Source organism: Chinchilla lanigera, unplaced genomic scaffold (assembly GCF_000276665.1).
Source record: "Chinchilla lanigera isolate Chin_1 unplaced genomic scaffold, ChiLan1.0 scaffold00147, whole genome shotgun sequence".
NCBI classification, from domain to species: Eukaryota; Metazoa; Chordata; class Mammalia; order Rodentia; family Chinchillidae; genus Chinchilla; species Chinchilla lanigera.
The window spans coordinates 2582528-2606897 of NW_004955548.1; the positions used below are offsets into that span (position 1 = coordinate 2582528).

The 24370-nt window shown below is 34.6% G+C and overlaps 1 protein-coding gene across 1 annotated transcript in view; it reads left to right on the top strand.

Annotated features, from left to right (window-relative positions):
* Window positions 1–24370, top strand: part of Il1rapl2 (interleukin 1 receptor accessory protein-like 2) — a 1160877-nt gene that overhangs the window by 1119782 nt on the left and 16725 nt on the right. The window contains exons 8-9 of the mRNA XM_005412011.2: window positions 16998–17143; window positions 22186–22329. Of these exons, the coding sequence (XP_005412068.1) occupies window positions 16998–17143; window positions 22186–22329 (290 nt within the window). The remainder of the gene's footprint in view (window positions 1–16997; window positions 17144–22185; window positions 22330–24370) is intronic.

A 24370-nucleotide genomic window follows, 5' to 3' on the forward strand; every position in this document is an offset into this window, starting at 1 on the left:
AAAAAAAAAAAAAAAAAGAAATACAGATGGCAAATAATTATGTGAAAAAATATGAAACATTTTAAACCATAATTAAAGGAAATGCAAATCTAAGCTACACTAAGATTCCATTTCACCCCAGTGAGAATGGCTACCATGAATAATACAAAAAATAATAGATGGTGGATATGGTGCTGGGCCAGAGAACCATTCTACACAGCTGATGGAAATGTAAATTAATAGAGTCACTATAGAAATCAAAATGAAATTTTCTCAAAATCTAAAAATAGAGCTACTGTTTTATCGGCCATACCATTCCTGTCCAACACCCCTCCAATCTGCTCAGCATCATTCAGAGTTAAATAAAACAGTATGTGGACATTAGACAGCCATATTTCCAAAAGCACAGCTTGGAAATGTACAGTTTTAGCCTGCACTCTGAACCTTCTCATGAATTACACAAATAATTATAGGAATGATAAATTCAGTGGACAAGCCTGGATTTTCTGTTGCCCCCTATTTGCAGGTACAGGGATGTTTAAGTCTGCATATTTAAGCCAATTCTACCATTTTTAAACCTACCTACATATACAGCATGACCACAGAGGGGAGGAAGCCTCCTGCCTGGCCTAAATGACCTCTCCTACTTGGAGGTAGAACATTACTATGGACAAAAATTTAAAAAAAATATTTTCACATACATACCTTCCTTTACATCAGGAGCATTCAAGAATTGACAGTAGTGTAGATACCACCACAAGGCAGAATATCAAACCTGTCTAAGCTTTTGTGCTTTTTCTTTTTGTATGTACATGGAAATGTAATGTATATGCAATACATGAGTATTTATGAGTGTTATTATTGCTTTCACTCTTCCAAGTGTGATCAAAATATATGATGAATGTTCAAATTTACCAAATTATCATAGTAAAAGAAACATTCCTATTAATCCTGCTCAAAATACAGTCCCTCACTTCAAACACACTTATCCCATTATTCTCTCTACATTTGGAAGCAGTTCTGGAAATTTTCTTTTGTGACGTCTTTATGAGATATGATAAAAATAATGGTGAATGTTGCTGCCAGGCATCATCCAACAGGATGGCAAGTTCGTAAAAGATTATGGTGTGCCTTCATCCACTTTATTGGCTGGATCTGTTCTGGCACCATACAACTTCTGGCTTTTTCTCAAAGTCATGGTGTCCATGAACAGTTAAAGCCTTGAATTGTTTCAAGACACCAAGGTAGCCACGACATCACAGCTAAAGCCACTTATGAAAGGGGAATTCCAGAACTGCTTCACAAAGTGGCAAGACTGGTGGGATAAATATGCTCAAACTGAGGGGTTCTATTTTGAGGGGTTAAAGTCAATGTCTTTTACTGTCTTCATTTTTAAAATGTAAGTATTCACCATAGATTTTATCACACATCATGCAGTGTTTTACCATGCTATGTCTTGTTCTCCCATACCAAGTGTTATCTCATAGGGTTTGCTAGATTTTTTTTTTGATAGTTCATTTATTGCATTCAATTTTATTATAACTTCTACTTTCTTTTTGTCTTTTCTTTTTCTTTTCCTTTTTTGGTACCAGGAACCAAACTCAGGACCTCACTTTTGCCAGGCAATTGCTGGCCCCTCCTACTTTACATTTATATTCCTACTTCATGACTTATTTCATTTCCTCTCATCTTATACCTTCTGAAATCTCTCCTCCACTTTCTTTTCTTAACATTAAAACATATTTCTTTCTTTTCTCTTCCTTACTCTTTCATTGGTGTCAAGGAGATAGCTATACATCTGACTGTGTGACTCTTAGTTACCCTGATGGCTGCTATAGAGTCTTACCTTGTTTTGCGTGTTTACCCCATCAAACATTATTTCTTAGGTCTTCAAACCTTCTGTATCTGCTGGTTTATTAATTGGATTCATTCTCTCTATATCTTCTCTTACTTTCCCCGTATATGCCCTTCCATACTCTTCATTCTTTCTCTCCTCTCACAAATCTCTCAAAACTGACCTTCGTCACCCTCTTTCGTGAGAAATAACTATTACCACTAATGATTTATTAGTTTTTATTTATCTTTTTCCTATTTCCAATTCTTTTTTCCTTTTTCTTCTCTTTTAATGTCTATTTTCCTGTCCTATATTACTTTATTGCTACTCTTATTTTCCTGGGATAGTAAAATAGTATATAACTATTTAAACAAGTTTTAAATTATAAGTTGATGTGTGGTTGAGGCTTTGGATGTGGATTTTGCTGGGGGATGTTCATTCCTCATGATGCATTGCTACGAATTAAACTTAGTACTTTGAATAGGCTGAGGAGGTGCTTTATGCTGAGTCACACCCAAGTCCAAGGGCACATCCCAGGGAGAAAACTGTTTACTTAGTAAATCTCCACAGAGAATAGTGATAGGGATTTCAATAACAACTGATGTAACACCTGTAACACAAAAAGCACAATTTTGAAATTGAGGCAACAAGATGCCTCCAATAATTCATGATTCCACAGAAACTAAAGTTGGTGAAATTCTGAACAAATAGCATAACAGACTGATAATTCATATGATCAATGAAAACAAAGATGAGAAAATAAGCAGGCAAATAAATGAAAGACTAAAGTAAACAATGAGCTCAGAGAAGATGCAAATAAGGCAATGGATAAAATAAAGACAATGAGAGATATGAAAAAGCACTTCAGAAAATAGGGATTATGTAAAAGAACCAAGAAGAAATTCTAGAATTAAATGATAACAGAAATGTGTGTCTGAATCTGTGGGACAGAATGAAAGCAGTTTTTACCTATGAGTAGTTATATTAGAAAAAGCAAGAGAAGATATGCCAAATAAATACACTAATAATGCAATTCAAGACCCTAGAAAGGCAAGAAAATCCAAACCTAAAACCTACAGAAGGAAAGAAATAATGATGATCAGAGGGGAAATTAATGATATTGACATTTAAACCAAGGGATCAATAAATCGCAAAGTTATTTCCTTCAAAAAATAAATAAGTTTGATAATTCATAGCAAATGTATCAAAAGAAAGAGAGAAGGTCCAAATTAATGAAATTAGATACGAAAAAGTTGGACTTACATGACACACCTATGGATATCCAGAGGATTAATAGAAAATACTTGGAAAACTTATGTTGTAATAAATCGAGGAACCTAGGAGAAAGGGATGAATTCTAGACATATAAATTTGCTAAAATTGAAACAAGATGATATTAAAAATCTAAGCAAATCAATAACAATCAACGAGATCAAGGTAGGAGTAAAATCTTTAGCAAGTAAGTAAAGCTTTTAATTGATTAATGTACTACTCAGTTTTACCAGACTGTTGGAGTAGAACTAACACAAGTGCCCCTCAAGCTTTTCTGCGTAAGAGAAGGAAGGGATATTTCCAAATTCATTATAAAGTTAGTATTATATAGTTGCTGAAACCAATAAAGCTTTAACAAAAAAGAGAACTATAGCCCAGTATCAATTGAAAAATATAGAAGCAAAAATTTTCAGGATTCTTGCAATGGAATTGAGTACCACATTTAAAAGTTCATATACCATGAGTAAGTTGAGTTCATGCCAGGGCTGCAAGGATGGTTCAACATATATAAAACAATAAATGTGATATATCACATAAACAAAAGCTAGGATAAAAGTTATGATCATCTTAATACAGTCAGAAAAAAAGCTTTTCACCAAATCTCCCATCCCTTTATGGTGAAAACTCTCATGAACATAGGTATACAAAGATCCTATGTAAAACTAGTAATAGCCATGTATGACAAAATCACAGCCAACATCATACTGAATGTATAATATACAAATGTATTTCCTCCAAAATTTAGAATGAGATGGGTGTCCACTTTTACCACGTCTTTTCAAAAGTAACACTTGAAAATTTAGCTAAAGTGATCAGGGAACAGAAAGAAATAAAAAGGATACAAATAAGGAAGAAAGAATTCAAACTATCCCTCTTTTCAGATGATAAGATACTTTTATGATATTTTCATGTAAATGAACATTGTCTCGAGTCTTTCTGGTTCAATTCCATATTCTTTTGCCTGCTCCTTCATTTTTCTCTCCTGTCCTCTTCTCCAGTTTCCCAAAGCTTGAGTTATGGTCCTTTGTCCTTCAACCTTGTTCTACTATATTTTTCTTCATTTATCTCTTTATTTCCCCTACACTTCTTAAATTCTCCTCATAACATAAAATCACTCTACTAAGGGGAGACTCAGTGCATACAAATTCCTCATTCATGTTGGATTTTGTTATGTGACTGTAGCTCTTGCTCTTTTGGTTAAAGGTACCAAATTAATAATTACTGCAGTTTGTCAGTTTCTAGACTGTGTTTGATGTTATTATTATTGCTAATTGTACTATGTTAGCCAGGGTGTCATGCCTGTTGTAATCAGTTGTTTTCCACTGTATAATAACACTGTGATTGTCTAGGATCCTAACCATCACTATAGTCCAGTACCAAAGGAATGGATACTCATCCAAACTTCTCAACCCGGATAAATAAATTGGGAAGGTAAGATCTTGGAAAGACAATGGCCAAGAGCCAGCTACATGTAGAAGCCACCTCTGAGGAATAGACATTTGCTAGGGAAGTCTAAATACTATTGATAAAGTTAGCTACAATAAGAAATCTATGAGCATCAACATAGAAAACAAAATAAAATTTAAAGACTAGAAAACAAGACATAAAAGCAAAATGCAAACACTGATCTCCAGTCCACTTAGCACAAGTCCAGGGGACAAGATAGAAAAAATAAAAAGACACACACCTAAATTTTCTGAGATGGAAGCAGCAGAAGTAAAAAAAAAAAAAGCAAAATGCAAACACCGATCTCCAGTCCACTTAGCACAAGTCCAGGGGACAAGATAGAAAAAATAAAAAGACACACACCTAAATTTTCTGAGATGGAAGCAGCAGAAGTAAAAAAAGAAAAGTTAAATGAGGCTATAGGGAAAATCAGAGCAGAAATAATCTCTCAGGTAAAAAAAAGAGATTACAATCACAGTGAAGGACTTGCTCAGTGAATCTACAGTAGACACAGATTGAAAATAAAAGGAGCTTAGAAAAATGATGGAAACCATGAGGGCCCAACATAAGAGAGAAATGGGATTCATGAAAGAGATTCAAAGATATATGCAGGAGATTAAAAAATCTCTTGAAAGTAAAGACATCTTAGTGAACCAAGGAAAGAATATCAGATCTAAAAGACATGATTGTGGTTAGTGATTATGAAAAGAAGGATTTCATAAAAATAGCAAAGGAACCAGGTGTAGTGGCACATGCCTATAATCCCAGCACCTGGAAGGCTAAAGCAGGAGGATTGCCATGAGTTTGAGGCCTACCTGGGTTACATAGTGAGTTCAAGCCAGCCTGAACTACATCGGAAGAACTTGCCTCAAAAAAAAAAAAAATGAGGAAGATTTCTACTAAAAATATTAAAAGGAACCATGCTAAATCAATTCAATAGATGCAGTGATGCAAATCAAAACAACATATACTTGACCATAGTCAATGAAATAGTCGCTGATAGTGCAAACAGCATAAAAAAATAGAAATAATGACAGGAAACTTCTCAAACATGGAAAACGAATTTGACATACAAATAGGTGAGGCATACTACCAAAATTGTTACACAGATTTATAGGTATCCCGATCAAAATATCAAGAGCATACCTGAAACAATTAGAGAAAATAATCCTAAAATTCATGTGGCAGCAGAAGAGACTTAGACTACCAAAAGCAAAAGCAGTTCTAAGCAACAAAGGTAAGGCAGGGGCATCACAATCCCTGATTTGAATTTATCCTACAAAGCTACACTGATTCTTACAGCACGGTATTGCGAAAAAAGAAACAAATAAAGAAAAAACATACAGGATTAGTTAAACAGAGTAGAAGATGCAAAAACAACTCCAAACACACTCTGCCACCTTATCTCTGACAACTCCACTGCAAGAAAGTGAGCCTCTTCAATAAGTGGTGCTGGAAAAACTGGCTTTCCACATTCCAAAGACTAAACTTAGACCCATATCTCTCACCTTACACTAAACTAAAATCAAAATGGACCAGAGATCTAAATATTAAAACAGACAGTCTAAATCTATTGGAAGAGAGAATAAGTCAAACTGTTGGAGGTGTAAGTATAGGCAAAGACTTTATAAACAAAACCCCAATTGCATGGGAAATATTATAAAGGATCAACAACTGGGATCTCATCTTATTAAAAAGCTTCTGCACAGCAAAATAAATCACTAAAAGAGGGAAGAGTTGATCCAGAATAAGAAAAAAAATTGCTAAGTGTTCCTCAAAGGACTAATATCTAGAATATATAAAGCACTCAAAAAAGAGAAACCCACCCCCCTAATTTAAAGACCTGATAAAAATGGGCATCTGAAATCAATACACACATCTCAGATGAAGAAGTAGAAAATAAATATATGAAAAAAATTTCGACATCTGTGCTCATTTGAGAAATGCAAATTAAAATAATGCTGAGATTCCATCTTATCCCAGAAAGAACGCTATTTTTAAGAATTCAGCCAATAACAAATGCTGCTGGGGTTGTAAGGAAAAAGACTGCTTTTCCACAGTTGGTGGGAGTACAGACTCTGGAAATCAATGTGCTTATACTTCAGAAACTTAAACCTAGAGGTTCCATTTGACAGAGGTATTCCCCTTCTTACCAAAAGAATTAAAAGCACCATTCCACAGTATTACATGCACACCATGTTGATAGTGACACGTTTTGTAATAGCTAAATCTTGGAAACCTCCTAAATACCCATCAACTGATGAATGGATAAAGAAGGCTTTTTTTACACAATTTAGTATGACTCATGCATAAAGAAGGGTAAACCTGAAACATTTCCAGGTAAATATATGGAGTTTGAAGCCATTCTCTTAAGTGAAATAAATGGGACACAGTTGTGTAAATATCACGTTATTTCTCTAGTGCGAGAAACTGAAAGTATAAATAAGGACCAAAGTGTACAATGTGTATTGTAAAATAGGAAGAAAATGTTCAACTGGAAAGGGGAACTAAGAAGGAGGGTGGGGAAAGGAAGGAAGGCAAAAGAAAATAAAACAAAAAAAAAAGAAGGAAAAAGTACAAATAAAGCTTTTGTAAATAAGGAGGAGAAGAGGAATTGAACGGACTGGGGTGGAGGTGAATGAAGAAAACAATAGAATCAAGATATATTTTGTACCAGTACAGATTCTCTATGATGAATTTGATCATTATGTACATCTAAAGTGTACCAATAAACCTAATTATTTTTTAAAATCCCTCATAAAATACCATCAACAATCTTCACAGATATAGATGAAAAAATCCTATATTTAATATGAACTCAGAAAAGACCCAGAATAGCCAAAAATAACAATATGAGTTAGCAATTATACTTTTTGCTTTTATTTTCATTAAGGGTATGAAAAAATTAATAAAATTTTGTCTTTAAATGTTAGTGAATCATGAAGCTTTCTATTTTGAAAGGTTATTATTTATTTAGTTCCTTTAATACATATTGGATTATTTGGGTATCTATTTTTCTTTGTATGAGTTTTAAATTTTTTTATTTTATTTTAAAGAGAAAAAAGATAAAGCAAATTTTCAAAACAATAAATGGGTAGGAATGATTAATATATTACAAATTGTTATCTTTAAATTAGTTACTCAGAGTACAAGATATAGGCATTTAATTATCCAAACTATATTAGCACAAACTTTTGTTTTCAATGAACTAAGTGAAATTAGTAGTTTAACTATCTTAACTGTCTTGTGTATATATATATATATATATATATGTTATATACTATTATATAATATACTATTATATATTTTTATATAATATATTTTATAATATCTTATCATATATTGTTACAATTATATACATATTTTTTGTTCTTCCATTCTTTCTTTTCCCCCTTCCTCTCTCCCAGTTTTTCTTTCCTTTTCAACAGTTTCTTCCCATTTTACAATATCTATTGTACATTTTGGATCTTATTTACTCTTTCAGCTTCTTACACTATGGAGATAATATGATGTTTACACATGTGAGTCTGGTTTGTTTCACTTATAAGTATGGTCTTGAGTTTCATCCATTTACCAATAAAAATCTCTAGGTTATCCTTCTTTATGGCTGAGTAGTACTCCATTGTATAAAATGACCACATCATTTTTATCCATTCCTCAGTTGATGGACATTTGGATTACATCTTTTAATATACTGCATGACTCAAAGAATTTTATCGAAATTATAAATTTTGTGGACTTAATTGTTCATGATCGCCTTTTATTACCAATAGTTAAAATCCCTTTTTCATATCTGAATTTTATAATTTAATAATTTTGACTCTTCTTTTTCTTCTAACACCAGCTGGAGGTTCATCTACCTACCATATTAACATTTTCAAAGAATTAGTTTTAGGTTTTGTTTCTTATCTATATTGTTTTCTTATTAATAATTTCATTAATTTTCCATCTGATTGTTATAATTTGATTGTTATAATTTCTATTCACCTACAAATTTTGGATTGAATTTGTTTCTTTGTGCTAGTTTCTGAAAATAGAAATTTAGTTGACCTATGTCGTAGCTACTTTTCTCATTGCTGAGACAAGATACCTCGCACCTAGAGTTAACAGAGAAAAGGTTTATTTAGCTCACAATCTGTAGAGGTTTCTGTCCACAGTTAGGTAGATCGACGGCAGGGTGGCTTAGCAGAGAAGAACAGATCATGGTGGGCAGACTGTAGCAAAGTAACAATGGAGAGAGTTGGGGAGAGAACAACCCTCTTTCTGTCCCTTACATTTTACGAATGCTACTCACCCTTACTCAGGTACTCACACCCTTAATCCCAGCATTGGACTATGAATCAACCACAAAGTGTAGATTTAGCCGCCTCTGAAAAGCTCTCCCCATGACTGCATGAGAATTTGAGAGAAAATCTACACATAAACTATAACAATTTATTTTAGATTTTTCTTCTTTTTTATGGATATAAATGAGCTCTAATTTTTCTCTAAGCATAGATTTTATTGGGTCCCAAAATTTTTAAATTGTATTTTCAGTTTAATTTATTTTAAATTATGTATAAATTTCTCTTCAAATTTATTCCTTGATCTATATTTGAAGTGTGTTTTTAAAGTCCAAGCAGTTTGGAATTTATTGCTTTCTTTTGATTATTATCTATCAATTCAATTTTGTTACAGTTTAAGAACATAACTTGTATTAATTCTGTCCTCCTATTTGTAAGACATGTCTTATAGATCACAATATGTTTTATTTTGGTGAAGGGTTCATGTGACCTAGATAGATATGTATACTCCACTGTTGCCAGATGAAATAGCACATAAATGGCATTAGATATTGTTTACTGTTATTTCTAGTCAGCTCAGATGAATTGATACGATTTTCTTCTGCCTATTCAAATCTACCAGTTACTGATAGAGGATTGTTGACATCTCCAAATATAGTACGGATTTCTTCTATTTCTCTTTGTAGTAGCATTATTTTTCTGCCTCATGTACTTTGATGTTCTGATCGATGCATGTATGTTCAAGGTTTTTATGCATTCTTTTAGAAATGATTTTTCTGATGTTTGAGTTTTCTGAAATTAGTACATACCTTCTCTAGCTATTGAAAAATTATTTTAAGCTAATATACCATTGTGCATCTTATTGCTTTGAATCTATCTTTGTCTTTACATTTAAAATGGATTTCTTAGAGACAACAGTCAGGCCTTGTTCTTTAATACCACTTTGTCTCCGTCTCTTAATTGCTAATTACACCTTTCACATTTATATTGATTTTTGATATAGTTAGTTATATATACACTATGTTTGTACCAGCTTTGTATTTTTATTCTTCTTGGTTCATTTGCAGTTTGTATGCCTTCTGTGGCTTTAACTGAGCATTCTATATTATCCTGTTTTTCTCTTTTATTATCTTATCAATTATATTTCATAAATTTTAGCTGTAGCACAAGAGATTATATTATACATTCGTAACTAACATAAATATACTTTCAATTAACATCCCTGTATTAGCCACTCTCCTTGTCACCAGGATAAACATCTGACACCCACAAGTAAATGGAGGAGAGTTTCATTTTGGCACACAAGTTTTGGAGGTCTCTTTTTATTGTTGGCAGAATCCAAGGCAGGAAGGACATGATGGGAGGGTCTGGTGAAGAAAACTGCTCGTTCTGTGGTGGCCAGGAAGCAGAGAGGAAGGAACGCATAAGGGAGATACATACTTTCAGGTCATGCCTCCAATGACTCACCTCCAACAAAGCTCTCCTGAAAGCAGGTCAACTAAAATACCCTCATGATTCAATTACCTTGCAAAGTGCCCATGCCCAAAACCTCTACTGATATTCAAGGCAAACTTGGAAGCCCATGTAAAAGCAAAGAAAGATAAACATCTTAAATATCTAAGACTTGGGATAAACATTCCCATTCCACGAGGCAGAAATATTGGGGTACAAGGGAAAGGGACAAAATCAAGATTTAAACATAATAGGGAAAACATCAAATACTGTAGCTTTACACACAGTACTTAGGTCAAGTTGTGGTGAGATTTGAGCTACAAACAACCTGAGTGACCTACAGCTCTATGACACTGCTTTTGCGTCCTTCATGGGCTTTTGCTTGTGGTTGCTGTGCTTACTGCCTGTGACTTTCCTCAGCACATATTCCATGTTCTTGAATTCTCCATCTTTCTAGAGTCTCTACTTTTGCTTGCACTCTCACAGCTTCACCAACTGCATTCTTAGGACACACTCGTTAGCCTCTCAATCTTCTTTTAAATCTAATTAGAAGCCTCTGTAATCCCACAAATCTTGAAATCTGCATGTTTGTAAGGCTAGCTTCACATGGATGATGCTAAAATTTGTTGCCAGCTCAAGAAAGAGCTCAAACCTCTTAGACTATAGCTGTAGAGGGCTAAAAGTGCCTGGATGACTGAGCACTGTGAACTGAATCCCAAGGAATCAATTCCCTAGGTGACACTTTTCAAGCAGGATGCTCTGGGACTCTTTTCGCAGCAGTCTTTCACTTTTTGCACCATTGAGCTTGTGAATGGTGGTTTCTTACTAATTCTTGAGAGGCACTCAAAGCATTATTTACATTGTTCTGATGTGATAATACACTTGGGATTTTTAAAACCGTAATCTTTTCAGCAACCATGTTCTTCAAGGCCCCAAATTTACAGATTTTTTCTTTCTGGTGAAACTGAACTTTTCAAATGAGTTTTTGCTCAAATTTCCAAGTATAAACCTCACTTAAAACTTCTGGTAGTGTCCTTGAAACAATTTAAATGTTGACCTTCCTTGAAATTTCTTCTGCCAGACTAATGAGCTCACTGCTCTTAATCTCAGTCTCCCGCAAAATCTCTAAACGTGGGCAAAATGTAGACAAATTTTCTGCCAGAGCCTAGTGGAGATGGACTCTTTCTTTCCTAGCAATGGAATCCTTGTTCCCAACTGAAAGTTCCTGATCCTGGTCTTTACCATCTACATTTCTATGGGCTTTTTGGTCTTCTGAACTCCACCCAGAATCTCCCATCAAGCTTGGGTTAAAGCATTCTAGGCATTTTCTAAATGGCTTTGCCACATCTTTCCAAACTCCTTCCACAAGCCAGTTCCAAATGCTTTTAAAGCACATTGTCAAATACAGTTACAGTGATAACCCCATTCCTGGTGGCAAAATCTGTCTTAGTCACATCCCTAATCACTGGTACAGATACACAGAACACACAATTTAAAGGAAGAACTATTATGTTGCCTTATAATTTTAGAAATTTCAGTCCAATCGTAGTCAGAAGGCTCCAAGGCAGGAAGGGCATGGTGGAAGTGTCTGGTGGAATAAAACTGCTCAATTCATGGAAATTAGGGAGCAGAAGGAAAAGGGACGAACCTACAAGGAAGACATACACTTCCAAGACATCCCCTCCTGACCCGCCAGTAACTATGTCCCATCTCTAACACCAAGACAGCTACAAAGCCCTTATAATCTAATCAACTTCCAAAATCCCACCTTTGAGTGCATGAGAGTTAGGAGGTCAATCTATACAACAACCACACTCCAGAAATAATGCTTATATAATATAAAACAGTATTCTCTATTCCTCCATTCTGTTCCTTGTAACACTGCTGTCATTAATTTTGTCTATGTTTCAGCTATAATAAACATGTCATGAGTATTATTTTAAACTACTTATTATCAGGTCAATTAGGAATGAGAAGTGATATTATTTCATCTTAATTTAATCTTTGTCTAACACATTTCTTTTTGTTATGCAGACCTAATTTTCTGACGTATGCAAATTTTTTCTCTAAAATTCTCCCAGGTTTTCATGTTCTACACTTGGTACATACCCCGAATTTTTGTTTTTTTAAGATTTTTATTTCAGTTCCATTTTGGAGGGATAATTTAAGTTGATACGGCAAGGTCAATGTTGCTTTCTTTTTCATCACATTAAGTATTTTGCTGCATTCTTTTTTGCTTTATTATTTTCTAAAGTGAAGGCTGTTGTATACCTTATTCTTATTCCTTTACAAGTAAGGTGCCTTTTCATTTGGTTTATTTGATGTTCTGCAGGTAGAGTATGATATGCGTAGTGGAATTTTTTGGTATTTACTCTGCTGCATGTTCTTTGAGTTTTTTCCATCTACTTTGTAGAGTTTGTATTTGTTATAAAGTTTGGAAAATTATAAGGCATTATTACTTTAAATACTTTAAGTTTACTTTCTACTGTTACCTTTCTGCTATTTTCATTACATATATTCTACTCTTTTTATAATTTTCCTTCAGTACTTGCATATTTTATTAAATTGTTTTTATAATTCCTCTTCTCTTTGCATTTCAGTTTAGGTGGTTTCTGTTTTCATATAATTAGCTCACAAATGGTTTATCTGTCTACATCCAGTCTACTGAAGAGCCCATCAAAGGCATTTTTTATTTCTGTACAGTGTGTGCTAATTTCTAGCCTTTTTTGATATTTTTCATAAAATTTGCCTGCCTTTGCTTCCATTAGTCATCTGTTAATTCACACTATCCACTTATTCCATTGCATGTTAGCCATAGTTACCTTTAATCTTCAGTCTGATGATTCTAAACTCTCTGCCACATCTGAGCCTGGCACTGATTCTTGCTTTATTGCTGCAAAGTACAGGGGCTTTTTCTTATTTACTTTGTTGCTTTTTAGCATAACTTTTCGTTTTTTGTTGAAAGTCAGATATAATGTATTGGTTAAAAAAGTGGTAAATAGAACTTCAGTGCGGCATTTCTGTTTATCTTGCTAACAGTTAGACTGTGTTTAGAATATTATACCTACAGATGTCAGAAGACAAATTTTCCACTGGTGTCCTAGTTTTTGTTGCCACTGTTTTTGTTGGGTTTTCTAAACACTATCTTTGTAAATAGGATCTGGATTTTTCAGCTATTTCAGCTGTGATCCCTTGCTACCATGCAGAAGCCTAACAGATATAACAGCATTCATTCCATAAGTCGATGATAAGGTTTGAGTCTTTTAGGAGACCATGCCCCTGAACTGTTATCTTAGTGAGTGTTTCTCAGTTTTACCTCTTTTTAGATAAGAGAAGAAGTCTAGAGTGCTCTGGAGTTGGGTATTTCTCTTCTGCTAGGTAGATTAGGCTTTTGCAAAACCAAAGCAGTTTAGATTCTGATAAGCTGGCTTCCCTTGAAGGAAAGCTTTTTGATAGAACAGAGTGTTCTGGCCTCCTTTCTAAAGAATTACTTTTAACCTTTTACCTACCAGAAGCATAAGGGGATCTTTATCTGTATTTCACCCTAAGAACTTATAGTGTTGTTATAGGCAAACCCACGAAAGTGTGAGTTCTCCTTAGATTATGGTCCATAGAGTTATTATCTGCAGGTCATCCATAAGGGGCCTCCAAAATTTTATCAATTATGTTTTTAAATTTATTTAAATTCATACATAAAAAAACAAATGTTGCATATATTATTGGGATACCATGTAGTGGTTTCATACATTGCATTCACTTATAGTTTACATGTTCCTACTAGTACTGGCTCAAGCTTCTTGGATTCTGATACCAGTATACTATGATTGTGAATCCCTTCTCTTCTGTAAAATGCTGTTTTCCTTTTCTTTAGCCAGTTTCTCAAACCTTTTCTAATTGAGATGACCTATTCATTCTTTGAAATTCTGTTGTAAGCACGACAGTTCCGCACTGCTTTGTCTAATTTATTCTATAATTTTTTGAACTGAATAACTTTTGTCTTATTTAAATTTTGAATCTGAATGGGAAAAATGGGCCAGACATTTTAATGTTTACACTAGAAATACAAACTCCATAGGTCAAATATTTAGCCCGAGCTGAGCACTTATTAGGGAACAGCAAAGAATCATTAATAGATTGTTTCAAAGTTGTATTTGGTAGGAAAATATTATTGTTCTGCAGAGTGATTTGTAGACCAAGATAGCCTTTGTCTTAATTTGAAAAATGTCAGGTTATCTTTAGTTTTTTAAGGTCTATAATTAAGACATCACATATATTAATGGATGAACCAAGGCTCATTTTTCAAATTCACTCTCCAAATTCTGTCTGCAGCCTGTGAAAAGCTGTTTTTGGAAACTGCCTTAGAAATGCAAAGGGAAAGACTTGATTGCGAGGAACAGGATGAGCTTTCTGCCCTGTGCCTGGCAGAGCCTATGGCTGCCCTTCGTGTAAAGCTTTAAATCAAAATGAGTTTGTGGTACCTAAACAGCTTCTGGAAATACAGGAAATTCTCCAACAGCAAGCAGGTTACACAAAGCTAAAAGAATTGACTGTGGTGGAATTTACCAGTAATAGGAAGAAAATGGAGGAAGCAAAAATTCATGTAAATCAGGAAGGCAATAAATTCCAAATGGTTTCTTGGTTTCACATGTGTTTGGAAAGAAGAGACAAAAGAGAAAATTAAAGCTGTAGTCAGAGAGCAGAAGAATTAATAGGTTAATAATAAGATATAGTCTAAAAAGTTTAGTTAAGAAAATCTCTATACTTGCCTAGTTCACTAATAGTACATACAGTCAGAGGACACTGGAAGACTTCTTGAGTCACAGATGTTTGAACTATGAAAGCTTGTCAGTTCTGTCAGGCATGGTGACACATGTCTGTAATCCCAGCACTGCAGCGACTGAGGCAAGAAGATTGCTGAGAGTTTCAGACCAGCCTGGTCTACAGTAGTGAGTTCAAAGCTGTCATGAATTACAGAGTAAGACCCTGTCTTAAACAACAAAATAAATAAATGAAAAAGATTAAGATGATCACTTCTTAAGTATGAATATTATTGGAAGGGAGTATAAATAGGGTTACTTTTTAAAATGTATCAATTTGGCATATATTTCTTTTCTTTAGATTTTAGTACAGGAGATTTTCAAATGCTGGAAACTCTTTTCCACAAACCCATATTTAAGTGCTTCCTTCTCTAAAGAAGGAGCCAGAGTACATTAAGCCAAGCTAAACTTAAATGTCAATTATAACACACGAATATTTTTGAGGATACAGAATTTACACACTCTAACTACAGATAATGAAATGTTCATATTTAATAAGATCCCTTTGCAACCGCGTAGTGCTACTTAATGGTCAAATGTATTTAACACATTTCACTCTGACAACAAGTTAAAGACACACGTTACTATTGTAATTATTTTTCCCAATTTAAAGATGAGTTAAGGGGCTGGGGATTTAGCTCAGCGGCAAAGCGCTTGCCTGGCAAGCGCAAGGTCGTGAGTTCGGTTCCTGGTACCGGACAAAAACAAAACAAACAAAAAAAAATAAAGATGAATTAAATTAAGGAAACAAAAAGTTAATTACTGGGTAAGGACACAGCTTCAATTTGTGAGTATGAAATGCGTACTTAGAATCCATTTTTTTTTCAGTGCACACTTATCTTTTTTAATTTTATGTGCAATACCAGTTAATCCTCTCTGAACTCATTATCCGAAAAAGATGAGTTACTTCTGGTTCCCCAATTTCTCATATAAAATAATATGTATTTAAGAACCAAGTCTTGAACTTAACTGTAAGATTACCACCTCTTAACTCTTAATTTGCTCCTACTTTAACAAAAGCAAGAGGATGCAGAAAAATCAGCAGAGTGCCCACTTTCACCTCTCTCAGGAGGTAACTAATCACATGTGCAAAGATACCTCTTCAAAGAAATATGAGGTGCACCTCCTGAGGGAAAAGAAAGGCCTGGAAACTCAGCTTCTCTGCAAAAACACCTGTTCCAGGCCTGTCAAGGCCTTCGGAACTTCACTTGAGAAATCAAGAATCAAGACTGGAGAAAATGTCACAGAAGGCAAGGTTTCTCCTGTGATAGGGAAAACAGAAAAGCAAATGTGGAACAGAGTAAGGATAAATCAAGGCCCTGAGGGTGGAGTGAGAATCACTGGGGGATTAAAGAGCAGGCATTACTGCATCAGGCAACATGCTTGTCACTAATATTTGGGACTAGAAGACTACAAGGAATCTTTGGTTTGCTTTTCATACAGTAGTCATTTTAAAGACCCTGTTCATTGCCCTTTTACCTCACTAATCTGAAAACTCTAACCTCTAATACAAGACCTGCACTCCTACACATTGTTATCATGGCTCCATGCAATGATACAAAATTAAAATTAATTTTCACAAACTTTGTTTGTAACATCGAGCACAGCGTTTCCTCATTTTTGTCACACAGAACTTGTGGGCTCCATTTTGCAAAGCTTTGTGAAAGTAATACTTCTTTGTGCTAAGTGAATTCTTCGCTTCTGTTCTTACCATTTGTTCTCCAGGTCAAGTGCACTTTCTGTGTTTTCTTGTTGGAGGGCACACAAGAACATACCATACAAGAAGCCACCCCTGTTTGTACCATCTAGAAACCTGAGATTGGGGCTCTATAACCATCTGAAGACTTCTTGCATGGCTACTTTTTACACAAGGAAAGCAAACAAGTTCAGCAAAGAATACTGTTTTTATTTCAGGCTTCTCAAAGAGCATCTTGGAGAAAAGGAAGTTGAATTGGCACTCATCTTCGATTCAGTGGTGGAGGCTGACCTGGCTAATTATACCTGCCATGTAGAAAACCGAAATGGACGGAAACATGCCAGTGTTCTGCTGCGGAAAAAGGGTATTTATTTTTATTGTAACTATATTTTGTTGAAATGGCAATAACTAGTAAAGCTAGATATTTCTCCTGGTCTTGATTTGTCAAAAGTTAGTACAAACTTTTGTTAACATTTTTGTCTAAGATTCAATAATGGTCTTGCTGTATATAACACAAAATATCACCAATGATATAGCTTAGTGGCATGAGCACTTGCCTGGCAAGCGCAAGGTCCTGAGTTCGATTCCTGTTACCCCCGAAAAAATACCCAAAATATCTATGATCTTCAATGCCACTAGAAAATGGATAAATACATTAAATTTACATTAATAATTACATTAAATATACACTAATGTGCATGTAATATATATTACATATACATTAAATCAATAAAGACAAAACATCCCTTGCTGTAATTTTAAGTATTATAGCAAAATTTTATATAGGTTGACTTTTAAGATCTCTACATAGTTCACTTTTTTAGACTTTAATCTTAAATTGTTTGAATCAAATGCTATTAATTATCAGATAAGAAACAATGTTTCTTTTATATACTTTGGCTAAACAATAAAAAATAATTAATAATACCATATGGCATTTTTGCAATTATTATCATAACAATTATAAACTATATTTTGTGATGTAACCATATGTTCAGCCTCTAGTGGGCATGTAAATTACTATACAATTTGTCATTAAGGAAGGTCTTTCTTTCGATCTGGTTTTGGGCTGAGTAAAATTTGCATATAATGGGTAAAATAAAGAATCTGTTACAGATAAAAGAGATAAAACCAGACATAAAAACAGCAATCTCAGCAGCTAGTGACACCTCTGAATTGGCACTTACATTGCCATGACTCTTATTGACTAGAAAAGCCTAAATACTTTCTCTGTGAATCTGGCAGAAGTTTTATAAACATAGCAGAAAGAAAGTGTTTCCAACCATTGTTCTTGTTGCCTCCACTATAAAGCAATAGAACATATTCAGTCAGCAAAGCCACTAGCTGTGCCTCTTAACTCTAACATGAAAAGTGAAGTCCAGAAACTTCAGTTCAGGAGTTTGTGATTTAGACACCTGATTCGATAGGAATAGTCTATCTGATTAGACCTCCTGAGCTTTTGTTTCCTTTTCTGTGAAATACAAGTTATAATATCTACCTTGCAGAGTTACTTTGAGTTCATATGATAATATTGGATATAAAATGTATCATGCCCAAGCAATGTTTGTTATTATACAAAGTTGGATAATTTTTCCTATGTACTGGGTAACCACTTATCCTACCTACATGAACAGAAGGTACTGCCAGTGTCCGACAAGTTGTGCAAAAATCACTCCTCCTGTCCATTTCAGATTCATTTCAGGTTCAGCCCTTCTCCATGCCAGAGCATGCCGCTTGAGTTCTGTATCCTTAGCAACATAAGCAGTGTCTGGCCCCTAATAGAACACATTCTCTTCAAATAAATTATACTTTTCTTCTTTTTGAGGACTCATGTGTAGCAAGCACTGTATTTTCTGCCATGTAGAGAATAATAATGGACAGAAACACGCCAGCATTCTGCTGCAGAAAAAGGGTATTTAGCTATAAGGAATAGGCTGCTGAGCAAAACAGATAACACCCAAGACTTTGTGACCTTGTCATCTCTGGGAAGGTGAAAATGCAAAGAAAGATAACAGTGAACAGTAAGCAAAAGTTACAAAAAGTATATAGCGTCATAATTCAAAACCTTCTATGAGAAAAAAGAATGAAATTTCTACAAGTGAGCCAGCAGGCCCACAAATACTGCTATTTTAGTTTTAAAATAAATCCATCTCTCTTTAATAAGTATATCAATCAATAAATAACTGGGTTCAAACTAAAAGGTTACACGGAGCAATACCTGTACTTTGGGTGTCCAGAAAAAGTTACAACCCCGTTAACATTTATTATTTTGGCTATACCTATCTTGATGACAAGTATGCAAGACACACCACAAATGAAATACCTTACATCTCTCAGCTGGGGAGTGTCCCGAGAAGTATATATCCTGCTCAAAAAAATAACAACTGAAAACAGAAGAAAAAATAAAAACTAGATGTCCTTTGGGTGATGGCAGTTCTACTTTCTAATCATAGAACAGAGGCTCCCTTTTTGATGTACCTGTCTGGGCCTGATTGAAGAACATTGGTTGAGCCTCAGATACGTCCAGGGTTTTCAGTGTGAACAGTCATTATGTGATATTTCCAAAATATCTTTATAAGGTGGACCCTGGATCCATAATGGTACTTTTTCACATCATGATTTTTATGCATAAATTTACCACGTAAGATGGTGTCTGCTTCTTGGGAACCCAAATTTTGCCTGCTGCTGAAGTTCTTCATCTACCTTAGAGTAACTTTATAAATAACATACATATTGCTGGAAAATTTCCCATTCAAGTGACTTTGAACACAGTTGAAAGCTGTTCTGACCAGAGAGACAGGAGAGGTGGGAGAGAGTGAACGAGAGAGAGAGAGAGGGAGAGACAGAGAGAGAGACAGAGAGAGAGACAGACACAGAGAGATACACAGAGACAGAGACACAGGGACAGACACGGAATAAGAAAGAGGTTGAAAAAAGCACATTTATAGCATAAAGTGAAAGTCTTACAGTAGGAAAACAGTTTGAATCATTTCAATCAATGCTCTAAGATTAAAGAGAAATTGGTTTTCAGAGTAACAAAGAAACTTGTGTCATTTGCAATACAACACTGCCTACTAATCAGGTATCACTGAAGTAAGGCCGTGAGAAAACAAGAAAGATTATGATGTACATCGCTACAGAGGTCTTTTAAGCAAGCTTGTTTTCTCCTCTTCCTTTATGGTGAGGGGACCACTTACTGCCTTCTGCTCTCTATATAGAATTAATTTGTGCTGAGACTATTTTACCTATAATATGGGGGCTTAAATTTCAGAATGAACTCTTGCAGCCCTCAGGACAGAGCCAGATATCAATTTCTTATCCCCAAGCATCACATGCCCCATCAATTTTCCTTAGTGTCATAGATTCTCTTTAATAGTAGTACCAGTCTTTCTTTCTTCATCCTTCTTCCTCTCTCCATACTCTGAAAGAGTGATTTTGTGTATGTTATATTTCCACTCCAGGATTTTCTTTACTAGCTGTGCTGTGTCTGCCCACCATCTCCTCTCACACCACACTTTCTTTTTGAAACTAAATTCCTTTTTTTTTCATGCCACCTAACAATGTTCTTCATCCTGGATCCAAAGGAACACCTCTTTCCCTGGGTGTATCTACAGGATTCTGCAGTACTTCCTAATGGAGTATCTGAGACCTGGCTAGTTCTTTCCTCCAGACTGGCAATGTACACTTTATATTCTTACCTTTGAATCAAAAGGGCAGGAAACAAAATTCACCACAAGTTATAGGTTGTTGGGAAGTACTAACAGTGGTTCGATGGAAGACCAACAATTTTCTGTTGTCACTTCCCAGGATATAGCATATCATATTGTGGTGTAATAAAAAAAAGAACCTTGAATTTCAAGCTGGAGACCTGAGTTGAATGTTCCATTTTGGCTACTTCATAGGTACTTGACCTTGGAAAAGTGACTTAAATCCCTGAGTCTCAAAATCTTTCCCTATATATTTACACTAATAATTTCTGCACAATAGGATTACTTAGCAAGTAAAAAACAGACTGGCTGAAGTTTGCATCTATAATATGATATCATATAATATAATATTTGAATATTTTAGGTTTTTGTTCTCATATACTGTAAAATGCATCTTAATTGTTATATGGAGCTTAATTTATCTTGAATAACGATCCTATATAAAGATAAGGGACAGGGCTGGGCGTGGTGGTGCACGCCTGTAATCCCAGCACTCGGGAGGCTGAGGCAGGAGGATCTTTGAGAGTTCAAGACCAGCCTGGGCTACAAAGTAAGCTCAAGGCCAGCCTGAACTGTGTAGCTAGACCTTGTCTCAAAAAGACCAAAACAAACAAACAAAAAAAAGATAAGGGACAGAGAATGTTCAACTATCTAGTTTTTAAGAATGACACCCTATCATAGTCAGTAACTTGGTTTTGACAGTTCTACAGAATAGATCCATGCAGAAACCAATGCCAAATTGAATCAGAAGTAAATGAGGGACAAACCAGAATTGCCTTCCCTTGCTCAGTTTTAGATTACATGGTAAACTGAATAAGTGATAGAATTGTCATTTGACAATTACAAAATTATATTAAAATGAGGTTATATAAGCTTATAAACAATATCAGTTAATTATGATAAGACCACAAAATGTTCTTGTTCCTATGTAGAAAACATACCTCTAGTCTGCTGTCTCTCAGATTTAGCATTGCTCCTTTGGACAGTGCTTAATCCTCTACTGACTTTTCATTTCTCTAAATTCTATGATACCCTCTCACCTTTTGATGATAAACTCTTTAGAATAGTTAATATTACTAATTAATTTAGATTTCTCATTCTATTTTAGTTCTACTGGACATATTATATCGTATACATGTTATAGTCAGTTATTCCAAAAATAGTAACTTTTTTGTTTATGTTATTTTAGGGTATGTCTCACTAGAATTAAGTGAAACAGTTAAGCCTTGAAAACTAATTAAATTTTATTTGATTCTGAAAGTAATTTTATGATGTTCTTTTGTAGAAGAACAGGGCTGGTAGCCTGAGAAAAATGAGATGATAGTGGTGATAAACCAGTAACGTAATTTAACAGAAACAATAAATCCTTAGCCCTGAAACCAGAATAATGAAGCCTCAATAGTGTCCTCAAATACAATTAAAGCAAAAGTCCATTTTTTACAAAAAGATGTGTTCAAAATATACTGGGAGTGTATCCCTTTCAGATACAATGATTATTTTTAGTAGTAAATTCTTCAACTCTTTAGAAAATAGTTAATAAAAATCCAATTCATACAAAAATATCAAGAACAAAGTATAAGCACGATTATTCTCAAAAGAAAAATCAGAATGGGTAATATGTCTTACATATTAGAAATGTGAGAACATGCCAAGCATTGAGGATTTAATTATGTTTTCCTATTTGTTCTGTTTCCTTCAGACTTAATCTACAAAATTGAGCTTGCTGGAGGCCTGGGAGCCATCTTCCTCCTCCTTATACTGCTGGTAGTCATCTATAAGTGCTATAATATTGAGCTGATGCTCTTCTACCGACAACGCTTTGGAAGTGATGAAACTATGGATGGTAAGATATCTCCTATTGTTCAAATTATACAAAATGATATATATTTATGATTAAATAAAATAAATTCTCTGTTTCTAGAAAATACTTGCTGAAATATTTAGGAAGAATGGACTATGTCATATACTTCTTACCTTCAAATTTTTTTAGGAAACATTTACCAATCAAGAAAGACAAAAGAGGAGGAAATATAAACCCAATATGGAACTGGGTAGAGGACGTGTGCATTTTTGAAAGAGTTTGTCCTCATAATGCTTATAGATTTGAAATTATTTCAAAGTAAAAGTTAATACAGAATCTTTACTTGGTCAAGGTGTAAAATAATTGCTGGAAAAACCTTTCCCTTAGTGAGAAATAAATGAGGAATCAATTTCAATTATTAGTTTTTTGAGAATCTTCATGTGGATTTTCATAGTGGTTGTACTAGTTTAAATTTCTCCACCACCTCACCAGCATTAGTTGTTGAATGATTCCTTGTTGCTAGTCATTCTTTCTGGAATAGATGGAATATTAGTGTTGTTTTAATTTGCATTTCTTTGAAACTCACAGATGGTGAACATTTTCTTTCATATACTTATTGGCCATTTGTACTTCTAAGTATCTATTCATTTCACATGCTGAATTTTCTCTGGGTCTTTTGCAGGGGCTAATTTTGTGAGTTCTTTATATATAATAGATATTAGTTCTCTGTCCAAAGTGTAGCTGGCAACATTTTTTCCCATTCTGTAGGTCCGTCAAAAAACTAAAACTAAAAATGTAATTTGACCCAGCTACACCTGTAATCCCAGTACTTGGGAGGCTGAGGCAGGAGGATATTTTGTGAGTTCGAGGCCATCCTGGGCTACAAAGTGAGCTCAAGGTCAGCCTGAACTGCATAGCAAGACCCTGTCTCAAAAAGACAAAATAACAAAAAAGAATTTGACCCAGCTATTCCCTTGCTAGGTATCTTCCTGAACAAGTTAAAGATGTCATATTACAGCAATACATTCAGAAGTAGCATGGTGCTAGATCCAGCGAGTAGGGTGAAGACATACCATAATGTTTTTATGGGCCTGGTTTTCAATTGATTGAATAAGGCAGCAGCAGTCACCACAATTTTATCACATTTTGAAATATTGGCAGAGCATGGTGGAGCACACCTGTAATCCCACATTCTTATATAAATGTTTTATGAAATAAGGGAGACCAATCATTTGCAAATGAGAAGGGGCTCTAGAAATGCAGGGAGTGGAAGACACATGAGGGGAAGGGGAATAAAAAGAATTAAGATGTGTTAAGTGCATGCACCTACTCCCTAAGATGAGTGTAAACATTAGGTGCTGCAAGCAGGTGCTAATTATAAATTTTAAAAGAATAAAAATTCTTTATGTATTGTAAAATAAAATTATCCAAGAAACTTGGGCTCTTAATCATTTGAAATGTAATTCATTTCATTTCTACATACCAGATAATGATTGCTTCATTTATTGGCCTTTCATTTTTTTCAGTCATTAAATGCTTATTAAGTTTGTACTACTAGGTGGCAGGCACCACGCATGGTGCACTTACTTGTATTCTTCATCTGCAGGTACAACAGCAGGCACTAGGTACAGTATATACTAATCAACAAGGTAGCACAATCTTTTCACATTAGAAATTATAGAGTCAAAAAAATAAAAAAATAAAAAAATAAATTATAGGGTCAGTACTCTAGTATGAGCTGCAGGGGATCTGGGCTATAAACAGGAATGGCTTTCCAATAAAGGATAGAAATTAGATTTAAAATGGAATGACAAGGGTGACAACAGGAAAATTCTTCTATAAATATTTTGGTTCTGTTCTTCCTAACTTTTCTCCTGATTGACAAGAGCACACCTATGGTGGTTATTGTGGCATTTCTCTTTCTTCCAATACTCTGTGCTGTGCTCAATTTTTGTTTCATCAGAAGAATTTAGCACAATTTAGCACATGGTAAGACACATTATTGTTGCCTAGAAGAGTTGTATCACTGAACTGACTCTTGGTGTTATGACAACTAGGGGGCTTGCTGTTTACCTTATTTGCA